Source organism: Bos mutus, chromosome 21 (assembly GCF_027580195.1).
Source record: "Bos mutus isolate GX-2022 chromosome 21, NWIPB_WYAK_1.1, whole genome shotgun sequence".
NCBI lineage: Eukaryota > Metazoa > Chordata > Mammalia > Artiodactyla > Bovidae > Bos > Bos mutus.
This window is the reverse complement of record NC_091637.1, coordinates 55,495,648-55,507,739: the sequence shown is the minus strand read 5'-3', so window position 1 is coordinate 55,507,739 and position 12,092 is coordinate 55,495,648. Positions and strand designations below refer to the sequence as shown.

Here is a 12,092-nt window from a genome sequence, read left to right as displayed (position 1 = left end):
GATAGTGGAGAGGTGAAGAGGCAATAAGAACAATGCTACCCAACAACCCAAAGAAGGAGATAGGGGGACTATGATCTCCATGGGACTCAAAAAGAATTTCTTATAAAAAACCCAAACTTCTAGACTGTGTAACACCCAGAGACTACACACCAGATACAAGAATCCCAAACTGAGAAATCATTACAATCCCTGGGCCCCAGCTTAAGGAAGCACAAAACCACCTGTATGAATACTTTCATAAACCAGGTAACATGGACTTGCACAAAAAAAAAGTCAATCTTTCTGACTTACTTTGCTCTGTGCATGTGTTTGGAATCTAGAAAGATGGTACTAATGAACCTATTTGCAGGGCAGCAAGGAAGACGCAGACATAGAGAACAGACTAGTGCACACAGTGGGAGAAGGAGAGGGTGGGACGAATTGAAAGAATAGCATGGAAACATACATTGCTGCTGCTGCTAAGTTGCTTCAGTCGTGTCCAACTCTGTGCGACCCCAGAGATGGCAGCCCACCAGGCTCGCCCATCCCTGGGATTCTCCAGGCAAGAACACTGGAGTCGGTTGCCATTTCCTTCTCCAATGCATGAAAGTGAAAAGTGAAAGTGAAGTCACTCAGTCATGTCCGACTCTTAGTGACCCCATGGACTGCAGCCCACCAGGCTCTTCCGTCCATGGGATTTTCCAGGCAAGAGTACTGGAGTGGGGTGCCATACCATATGTAAAATAGATAGCAAGTGGGAATTTGCTGTGTGACACAGGAAGCTCAACCCAGTGTTCTGTGAACCTAGAAGGGTGGGATGGGGTGGGAGATGGGAGGTGGGTTCGTAAGAGAGGGGATATATGTATACCCATGGCTAATTCATGCTGATGAACGGTAGAGGCCAACATGATATTGTAAAGCAATTATCCTCAAATTAAAAAAATATCTATCTACATTGACCATGTATTGAAAAAAATAATTTTAAAACCATGTAAGGAAATGATCCAACATAAGAAAAAAGTCAACAAGCATAGGAAACCAAATTTCAATCTTGAGTTGATAGAAAAATCAGAAAGACATTATAAAAATAATTGTATAATACATATATAATATATAAAAAAGAAATAGAGGAAAACAGAACAGGAAATGGTAGAGATCACTTCAAGAAAATTAGAGATACCAAGGGAACATTTCATGCAAAGATGGGCTCGATAAAGGACAGAAATGGTATGGACATAACAGAAACAGAAGATATTAAGAAGAGGTGGCAAGAACACACAGAAGAACTGTACAAAAAAGATCTTCATGACACAGATAATCATGAAGGTGTGATCAGTCCCACTCACCTACAGCTGGACATCCTGGAATGTGAAGTAAAGTGGGCCTTGGAAAGCATCACTACGAACAAAGCTAGTGGAGGTGATGGAATTCCAGTTGAGCTATTCCAAATCCTGAAAGATGATGCTGTGAAAGAGCTACACTCAATATGCCAGTTTGGAAAACTCAGCAGTGGCCACAGGACTGGAAAAGGTCAGTTTTCATTCCAATCCCAAAGAAAGGCAATGCCAAAGAATGCTCAAACTACCATACAATTGCACTCATCTCACATGCTAGTAAAGTAATGCTCAAAATTCTCCAAGCCAGGCTTCAGCAATACGTGAACCGTGAACTTTCAGATGTTCAAGCTGGTTTTAGAAAAGGCAGAGGAACCAGAGATCAAATTGCCAACATCCACTGCATCATCAAAAAAGCAAGAGAGTTCCAGAAAACATCTACTTCTACTTTATTGACTATGCAAAAGCCTTTGACTGTGTGGATCACAATAAACTGGAAAATTCTGAAAGAGATGGGAATACCAGACCACCTGACCTGCCTCTTGAGAAACCTGTATGCAGGTCAGGAAGCAACAGTTAGCACTGAACATGGAACAGACTGGTTCCAAATAGGAAAAGGAGTATGTCAAGGTTGTATATTGTCACCCTGCTTATTTAACTTCTATGCAGAGTACATCATGAGAAATGCTGGGCTGAAAGAAGCACAAGCTGGAATCAAGATTGCCAGAAGAAATATCAATAACCTCAGATATGCAGATGACACCACCCTTATGGCAGAAAGTGAAGAGGAACTAAAAAGCCTCTTGATGAAAGTGAAAGTGGAGAGTGAAAAAGTTGGCTTAAAGCTCAACATTCAGAAAACGAAGATCATGGCATCTGGTCCCATCACTTCATGGCAAATAGATGGGAAACAGTGGAAACAGTGTCAGACTTTATTTTGGGGGGCTCCCAAATCACTGCAGATGGTGACTGCAGCCATGAAATTAAAAGATGTTTACTCCTTGGAAGGAAAGTTATGACCAACCTAGATAGCATATTCAAAAGCAGAGACATTACTTTGCCAACAAAGGTCTGTCTAGTCAAGTGGTTTTTCCCGTGGTCATGTATGGATGTGAGAGTTGGACTGTGAAGAAAGCTGAGCGCCAAAGAATTGATGCTTTTGAACTGTGGTGTTGGAGAAGACTCTTGAGAGCCCCTTGGACTGCAAGGAGATCCAACCAGTCCATTCTGAAGGAGATCAGCCCTGGGATTTCTTTGGAAGGACTGATGCTAAAGCTGAAAGTCCAATACTTTGGCCACCTCATGCAAAGAGTTGACGCATTGGAAAAGACCCTGATGCTGGGAGGGATTGGGGGCAGGAGGAGAAGGGGATAACAGAGGATGAGATGGCTGGATGGCATCACTGACTCGATGCACATGAGTTTGGGTGGACTCCGGGAGTTGGTGATGGACAACAGGGAGGCCTGGCGTGCTGTGATTCATGGGGTCGCAAAGAGTCAGACATGACTGAGCCACTGAACTGAAAGCATATATATGGAATTTAGAAAGATGGTAACAATAATCCTATATGCGAGACAGCAAAAGAGACACAGATGTATAAACAGTCTTTTGGACTCTGTGGGAGAAGGTGAGGGTGAGATGATCTGAGAGAATAGCATTGAAACATGTATATTATCATATGTGAAACAGATCGCCAGTCCAGGTTCGATGCATGAGACATGGTGCTCAGGGCTGGTGCACTGGGATGACCCTGAGGGATGGGATGGGGAGGGAGGTGGGAGGGGGGTTCAGGATGGGGAACACATGTACACCCATGGCTGATTCATGTCAATGTATGGCAAAACCAATACAATATTGTAAAGTAATTAGTCTCCAATTAAATATATTTAAAAAAATAAAAAAATAATTTTTTCAAAGAAGTATTAAAGTTCCCTAGGTATATTTGTGGCCATTATGCAGCCTTCATAATAGATTCTGTAGATGTTCTAGAATTCTGATTGACCAATCATTATGAAACTGCTTAAAATTTTCTTGATTTCATGTTAACTCTTGGTTTTGTTTCCATAGTTCTTAGAACGCTTGAAATACCGCTACTGCAAGTAATTGTTGGAAACCCAAATTTGTTGGAAGTTAAAGTTGAAGGCTATTTTGATGAAACTGATAGTTATATAATGGAAGTTTCTACAGCTAGCAAAACTTTACACCAAGTAAATTTTCCTTCAATTATTTTTTAAGATCTATTGATTATAGAAAATTTAGGGTATAAATCAAGAAAAAGAAGGAAAAATCATGCAGAATCCTACCTATCAAGGATGATGAAACACTTTTAATATCTTGGGCATTACAAAAAGTCTGTATGTGATAGACATTAAAAAATTAAGCTCTGGAAAAGACTGGGTTTTCACTGCTGCTACTGTTTTTGTGGGCTTCCCAGATGGCACTAGTGGTAAAGAACCCACCTGCCAATGCAGAAGACTCAAGAGACCTGGGTTTGATTCCTGGGTTGGAAGATCCCCTGGAGGAGGGCACAGCAACCAACTCCAGTATTCTTGCCTGGAAAATCCCATGGACAGAGGAGCCTGGCGGGTTACAGTCCATAGGGTCCCAAAGAGTTAGACACGACTGAATCGACTTAGCACACATGCAGGCAGTGTTTTTGTGAGCTTGAGAAACATCAGATCAGATCAGATCAGTCACTCAGTCGTGTCCGACTCTTTGCGACCCCATGAATCGCAGCACGCCAGGCCTCCCTGTCCATCACCAACTCCTGGAGTTCACTCAGACTCACGTCCATTGAGTCAGTGATGCCATCCAGCTATCTCATCCTCTGTCGTCCCCTTCTCCTCTTGCCCCCAATCCCTCCCAGCATCAGAGTCAACTCTTCGAATGAAGTGGCCAAAGTACTGGAGTTTCAGCTTTAGCATCATTCCTTCCAAAGAAATCCCAGGGCTGATCTCCTTCAGAATGGACTGGTTGGATCTCCTTGCAGTCCAAGGGACTTTCAAGAGTCTTCTCCAATATCACAGTTCAAAAGCATCAATTCTTCGGTGCTCAGCTTTCTTCACAGTCCAACTCTCACATCCATACATGACCACAGGAAAAACCATAGCCTTGACTAGACGAACCTTTGTTGGCAAAGTAATGTCTCTGCTTTTGAATGTGCTATCTAGGTTGGTCATAACTTTTCTTCCAAGGAGCATGCATCTTAATTTCATGGCTGCAGTCACCATCTGCAGTGATTTTGGAGCCCAAAAAAATAAAGTCTGATACTGTTTCCACTGTTTCCACTGTTTTCCCTGTTTCCACTGTTTCCCCATCTATTTCCCTTGAAGTGATGGGACCAGATGCCATGATCTTCGTTTTCTGAATGTTGAGCTTTAAGCCAACTTTTTCACTCTCCACGTTCACTTTCATCAAGAGGCTTTTTAGTTCCTCTTCACTTTCTCCCATAAGGGTGGTGTCATCTGCATATTTGAGGTTATTGATATTTCTCCCGGCAATCTTGATTCCAGATTGTGTTTCTTCCAGTCCAGCGTTTCTCATGATGTACTCTGCATATAAGTTAAATAAACAGGGTGACAGTATACAGCCTTGATGTACTCCTTTTCCTATTTGGAACCAGTCTGTTGTTCCATGTCCAGTGCTAACTGTTGCTTCCTGACCTGCATACAAATTTCTCAAGAGGCAGATCAGGTGGTCTGGTATTCCCATCTCTTCCAGAATTTTCCACAGTTTATTGTGATCCACACAGTCAAAGGCTTTGGCATAGTCAATAAAGCAGAAATAGATGTTTTTCTGGAACTCTCTTGCTTTTTCCATGATCCAGCAGATGTTGGCAATTTGATCGCTGGTTCCTCTGCCTTTTCTAAAACCAGCTTGAACATCAGGAAGTTCACGGTTCACATATTGCTGAAGCCTGGCTTGGAGAATTTTGAGCATTACTTTACTAGCATGTGAGATGAGTGCAATTGTGCAGTAGTTTGAGTATTCTTTGGCATTACCTTTCTTTGGGATTGGAATGAAAACTGACTTTTTCCAGTTCTGTGGCCACTGCTGAGTTTTCCAAATTTGCTGGCATATTGAGTGCAGCACTTTCACAGCATCATCCTTTAGGATTTGAAATACTAATAATAAATACTAATAATAAAAAATACTAATGATTATATAACAACAATATATCCTGCTCAAGACCATGTTTCTCCTTAAGAACCTTCTGACTAATCCTGTTATCTTAAAATGTATGTTGTGGGAATGGGTCTGGTAAAACCTTTCTATTGTTAGTAACCAATTGAAAAAGTATATAAAGTGAAGTCACTCAGTTGTGTCTGACTCTTTGCAACCCCATGGACTGTAACCCACCACACTCCTCTGTCCATGGGATTTTCCAAGCAAGAGTGCTGGAGTGGGTTGCCATTTCCTTCTCCAGAGGATCTTCCCAGGGATCAAACCTGGATCTCCTGAATGGTAGGCAGACGCTTTACCGTCTGAGCCACCAGGGAAGTCATCAGGGAAAGAGTATATAAGGCCTTGATAAAACTATCAAGACTATCAAGAGTGGGGCACTCTTCCCCCTTCTGATGTCTATTTCAGAAGCTTTCTGTGTCTCTTTTTCACTGTAATAAAACTTCTGCCACATAAAGCTCTGACTGCCTGGAGCCTCTTCTCTGATCCTGAAGCTAAATTCTCTTCTTCAGAAATCACAAATCTGACACCACTCACTGTAAGCTATTACTTCCACTTAATTTTATGGTATAATCCTTTTGTGCAATAAATATTTTTGTATATTCTAAAATTTGTCTATCATGAAAATTTTCAGATATAGAAAAAAGATGAATTTCCATATACCTACTTCTCAAATTAAACAGGGTTTTGACACTTGTTTTATCATTCTAATTTTTTTTTTTGGTTTATATTCTGACCAATGATATTCAGAATTCATTTATATTCTGTTATAATACATTATATTCTGTTACATGAATAGCAACTTCATGTCACTTCACTCCTGTATGCTTCCATGTTGTTGCTCAGTTGCTAAGTCATGTCCAGCTCTTTGCAGCTCCATGGACTACAGCATGCCAGGCTCCTCTGTCCTCCACTGTCTCCAGGAGTTTTCTCAAATTCATACATATATGCCATCCTACACATCTTCAAAAATATGTGTAGAATCCCTCACATAACAAGAATGCCATTTTCACCCTTGAAATTTTTTAAGCTAAATTTGTTTTGATATTCTATAAAGCCCAATCCATAAGCAAATTCCCCCAATTTTCTCCAAAAAGTTGTTCACGGTTGGTTTGAATTGGGATCCAAACAAGAGTCACATAATCTGTGGTTATTTATTCTCTTTCATCAAAAGTAGGTATTGCTCCATTATCTTCCCCTGCCATTGAACTGCTGCTGTTGAGTCAGTTATGTTGCAGAGTCTCCAGTATTCTGGATGTTTCTGTTTGCTTACTTATTTCTTCGGAGAAGGCCCTGGCACCCCACTCCAGTACTCTTGTCTGGAAACTCCCATGGATGGAGGAGCCTGGTGGGCTGCAGTCCATGGGATCGCTAAGAGTCGGACACGACTGAGCGACTTCACTTTCACTTTTCAATTTCATGCATTAGAGAAGGAAATGGCAACCCATTCCAGTGTTCTTGCCTGGAGAATCCCAGGGACGGGGGAGCCTGGTGGGCTGCCGTCTATGGCGTCGACTTATTTCTTATTGAACTTGGGCGTCCCCCCTCCTCACATCCCAAATTTCCTTTAATAGTAGAACCCTGCTTAGATTCTGATTTGATGTGTTTTGGCAGAAATTCATTAAAAATTGTTATTTTTAATGGAATATAGAGTATGGGGATAGGGACAAAACTACCAGAGTTACTATATCTCTACAATTATTAGTATCTCTACATTTTTTAATTTCTAGAAATACTTGAGAATTTCAAACAGAATTTATCAAATTTTGTTGAATGTTTAATGTTGTGCAAGGTGAAAATATGTTTTCTGTACACAAATTTCTACTAAAAGCATATCTTTGTGAAATACAGTGATTGCTAAGTGAATATCTTCTTTTCAGAATGTATACCAATGGAAGTAATTTTATTTGTATTATCAAAGCAAATGTCCACAGGCTTATCAATGAATGAGAGAGGCCTTGCTATTCTAAGTTGGTTTTATATCCAACTACATCCAATTATAGTGTTTATTTAATAATAAATACTTGATCCTTGTTCATTTTCAAATGTCACCCACAGACAATTAGATCGGGATGTATTTCTTCCTGGAAAAGAATATGTCTTCTGTTAAGATTTACTCTAAAACAGATCATTATGGTCAAATTTATGACTCTATTTTTGTCTTCTATTATATTATCATTCTTTTTATTTCTTTTCATTTTCTATATTCTTTAGTTGATTACTGCCCTAGTTTGCCAGGGTAGCCATAACAAAATACAATGGACTGAGTGGCTTAAGCAACAGAAGTTTATTTTCTCACCATTCTGGAGGCGAAAAGCCAAGAGCAAGGCATTGGCAGGATTGGTTTCTTCTAAGGTCTTTGTCCTTGGTTTTGCAGATGGCTGACTTCTCCCTGTGTCTTCACTTGGTCTTCCCCCTGTGCGTGTCTGTGTTCAAATTTCCTACTGTTATGTGATGCCCATCATATTGGATTAGAGCCCACACTAATTGTCTCATCTTAATTTAATTACCTCTTTTAAGGCCTTTGAACAAAGAATGTTCAAATTAACGCACAATTGCACTCATTTCACACACTTGCAAAGTAATGCTCAAAATTCTCCAAGCTAGGCCTCAAGAGTATGTGAACTGAGAACTCCCAGATGTTCAAGCTGGATTTAGAAAAGGCAGAGGAACCAGAGATCAAATTGCCAACATCCACTGCGTCATAGAAAAAGCAAGAGAATTCCAGAAAAACATCAACTTCTGCTTCATTGACTACGCTAAAGCCTTTGACTGTATGGATCACAACAAACTGGAAAATTCTGAAAGAGATGGGAATACTAGACCACCTTACCTGCATCCTGTGAAATGTATGCAGGTCAAGAAGAAACAGTTAGAACCGGACATGGAACAATGGACTGGTTCCAAGTTGGAAAAGGAGTAAGTCAAGGCTGTATATTGTCACTCTACTTATTTAACTTAAATACAGAGTACATCATGCAAAATGCCAGGCCGGATAAACAAAAGCTGGAATCAAGTTTGCTTGGAGAAATACCAATAACCTCAGATATGCAGATGACACCACCCTTATGGCAGAAAGCGAAGAAGAACTAAAGAGCCTCTTGATGAAGAGACATTAATTTGTCAACAAAGGTCCGTCTAGTCAAGGCTATGGTTTTTCCAGAGGTCATGTATGGATGTGAGAGTTGGACTATAAAGAAAGCTGAGTGCTGAAGAGCTGATGCTTTTGAACTGTGGTGTTGGAGAAGACTCTTGAGAGTCCCTTGGACTGCAAGGAGATCCAACCAGCCCATCCTAAAGGAGATCAGTCCTGGGTGTTCATTGGAAGGACTGATGTTGAAGCCGAAACTCCAGTACTTTGGCCACCTGATGTGAAGAGCTGACTCATTTGAAAAGACCCTGATGCTGAGAAAGATTAAGGGCAGGAGGAGAAGGGGATGACAGAGGATGAGATGGTTGGATGGCATCACCAACTCAATGGACATTGAGTTGGGTGGACTCTGGGAGTTGGTGATGGACAGGGAGGCCTGGTGTGCTGCGGTTCATGGGGTCACAGAGAATCGGAGATGACTGAGCGACTGAACTGAACTGAACTGTTGAAGGTGAAAGAGGAAAAAGCTGGCTTAAAACTAAACTTTCAAAAAAACCAAGGTCGTGGCATCCAATCCCATCATTTCATGGCAAATAGGTGGGGAAACAATGGAAGCAGTGACAGATTTTATTTTCTTGGGCTCCAAAATCACTTCATATGGCAACTGCAGCCATGAAATTAAAAGATCCTTGCTCCTTGGAAGAAACGCTGTGACCAACCTAGACAGCATATTAAGAAGCAGAGACATTACTTTCCCAACAAAGGTCCGTCTAGTCAAAGCTAAGGTTTTTCCAATAGTCATGTATGGATGTGAGCATTGGACCATAAAGAAGGCTGAGCACCAAAGAATTGATGCTTTTGAACTGTGGTATTGGAGAAGACTCTTGAGAGTCCCTTGGACTGCAAGGAGATCAAACCAGTCAATCCTAAAGAAATAAATCCTGAATATTCAAAAAAACAATCCTGAATATTCATTGGAAGGGCTGATACTGAAGCTGAATCTCCAATACTTTGGCCACCTGATACGAAGAGCTGACTCATTAGAAAAGACCCTGATACTGGGAAAGATTGAAGGCAGGAGGAGAAGGGGATGACAAAGGATGAGATGGTTGGATGGCATCACTGACTCAATGGACATGAGTTTGAGCAAGTTCTGGGAGTTCATGATGGACAGGGAAGCCTGGTGTGCTGCAGTCCATGGGGTCTCCAAAGAGTTGGACACAACTGAGTGTATGAACAATGACAAAAAAAGGCCTTATAGCCAAATATAGTCCCATTCTGAGATACTGGAGGTAGGGACTTCAACATATGGTATAGGTACAGTTCAGTAGATAACAGTTACTTTAATTAGCCTTCATTTATTTGGATATTTCCAGGGTTCAACTTCACTGGAGTTTATTGTCTGGGGAGCATCGACTGAGTGCTATGTTACAACATTCGTGCCAATGTTGAAAAGCAGCTGTAGTTATCTCAAGTCTATGCATCACATTCCTAGTGAAACTATCCCCTTGGAAGACTGGATGAGTGGAGTTTACGTGAACAGTCAGGGTTTTAATATGATCAAAGTTTTGCCGGTAAGAAACCTAAGCAGTTCCAGTGATATGTTACTTTTGTGTGATTGGCTGGCCATTTGGTCTTAGCATTTCTTTCCTGAATTACTCAAAACACTTCAGTTATTTTTCAACCCTTGTGTCATTTTGAGGATATGATGACTAAAACGTGAAAATGTTCTGAACTAATGGTTTTTCTTAGTGTAATAGTCTCATCATTATTTTCTGCTATATTATGGTGGCATAATCTTGGGCTTTCACAGTATATAGTTATTTGCCCTTAAGATGACTCATAGTTGTCTTGAGCTGATATATCTTACTGGTCCCATTTCAATGTAGTAACAATTTTAATTTTTGCCTCATCAGAACACATGACTCTTTTTAAAATATAAATTACTGCTCTTTGTTAACTGATTACTTATCATTTTCTTTGTAACAAAAAACCCCAAATTATTACCCAAACCTTCAATTATTTAGTAAATAATTGAATTATTTATTAAATATGTCACTAAGACTCTTAATAAGATTTTAAAACTTTGTTGCATGACTTCATGACAGCTACCTTAGTCTCTAAAACTTTTTTCACTTATTTACAAGATCCAAGTTGCATTAGGATGGTACGGGAGTTCTGGGGGAAGAGAAATTTACTTAAATATGGGGAGCTAAAAGTGAAATATCTGTTTTGAATGGTTTTCTGGAAAATCAAGATTTTTAAATTAAAGACTTGGTAAATAATAATGAAATTTACAGTATCTTTGTTTGGTCATTTTCAGATAAACTACAGGCCTCCATCTAATATGGGAATTGCTATTCCACTTACAGATCATTTTTATCATGCAGATCCTAGCAAACCCATACCGAGAAATCTATTTTACAAGTCAAAGGTAAATATTTTTTTCTGCAGATAAACTAGTATTTATCTTAATTCAAGAAATCATTCAGTAAAATTACAGATGAACAGACCTAGCTGCAGAGATTAAATGAGAAGGTGCATTAAGCATAATATGCCCTGTACAGCAGTGCTTCTTCTCCTTCCCCTCCCCCTCCTCTCCTCCTCCCTTACTACTACCACTACTACTATTACTACTGCTATCCCTGTTCTTCCTGCTACTACTTGAGCCCTTTCTTCTCTTACTGCTATTCCTGGATTTGGTTTTGGAACCAGAGTCTAAATGGACTCTCCCAAACTCCCACTTGAATTTCAAAGAGCATAACGAGGATGAGAGCATTGTTTTTTGTTTGTTTGTTTAACGAAAGAGCCCCAAGGCATCTCATAGTTCGAGCCCTGTAAAAGGAATGATGTCCAAAAGGAGAGAAGAGTGTTTGCTCCATAGACTCATTTCCTGCCTAGAAAATAACCAAACCCCAGCAGCACTCTGCCTCTCTGGAGTTTGAGTGAACAAAGTAGAGAGAACAGAGAGAAGCCACTAGGTTCAAAAGGAAAGTGCATCAGGGGGTGGCTGCCCAAGGGAACCTCATAGATACCTGTGAAATCTCCCTCCAGAAAAACACACCTGCGTATACATATGGACACGTAGACATTCATATCCATTCTTGAATGTACATGCACACACAAAGACAGAAAATGGTTGTTCCTTTTGTTCAAAACTCTTCATCTCCCCATCTCATTCAGAATAAAAGCTTTATTCTTACAATGGTTTATACGGTCCTCCATGGTTTAGCCTTGGATTTGCATCTGACCTGATTGACCCCCCAGAACAGGTCAGTCTGTTCTGGCCATGTTGGCCTCCTTGCTATTCTTCAAATATACTAGACGTATTTTCACCTCAAGGTCTTTAAGCTTCAAAAATTTCCTCTGTCTGGAATGCACTTCTGCCAGATATCACATGGCACATCTCATCACCATCTTCAGGTTTTTGCCTAAATGTTGCCATCACTGTGAGGCCTTCCTTGACCACTCTATTTAAAACTGTACCATCCACCTCCACTGATACC

The 12,092-nt window shown here is 40.4% G+C and overlaps 1 protein-coding gene across 1 annotated transcript in view; it reads left to right on the top strand.

Moving 5' to 3' along the window:
* The window catches only part of CATSPERB (cation channel sperm associated auxiliary subunit beta), a 184,180-nt gene that overhangs the window by 158,448 nt on the left and 13,640 nt on the right, over positions 1–12,092 (top strand). Inside the window, 3 exon segments of the mRNA XM_070358214.1 lie at positions 3,381–3,520; positions 9,963–10,160; positions 10,910–11,020. Of these exon segments, the coding sequence (XP_070214315.1) occupies positions 3,381–3,520; positions 9,963–10,160; positions 10,910–11,020 (449 nt within the window).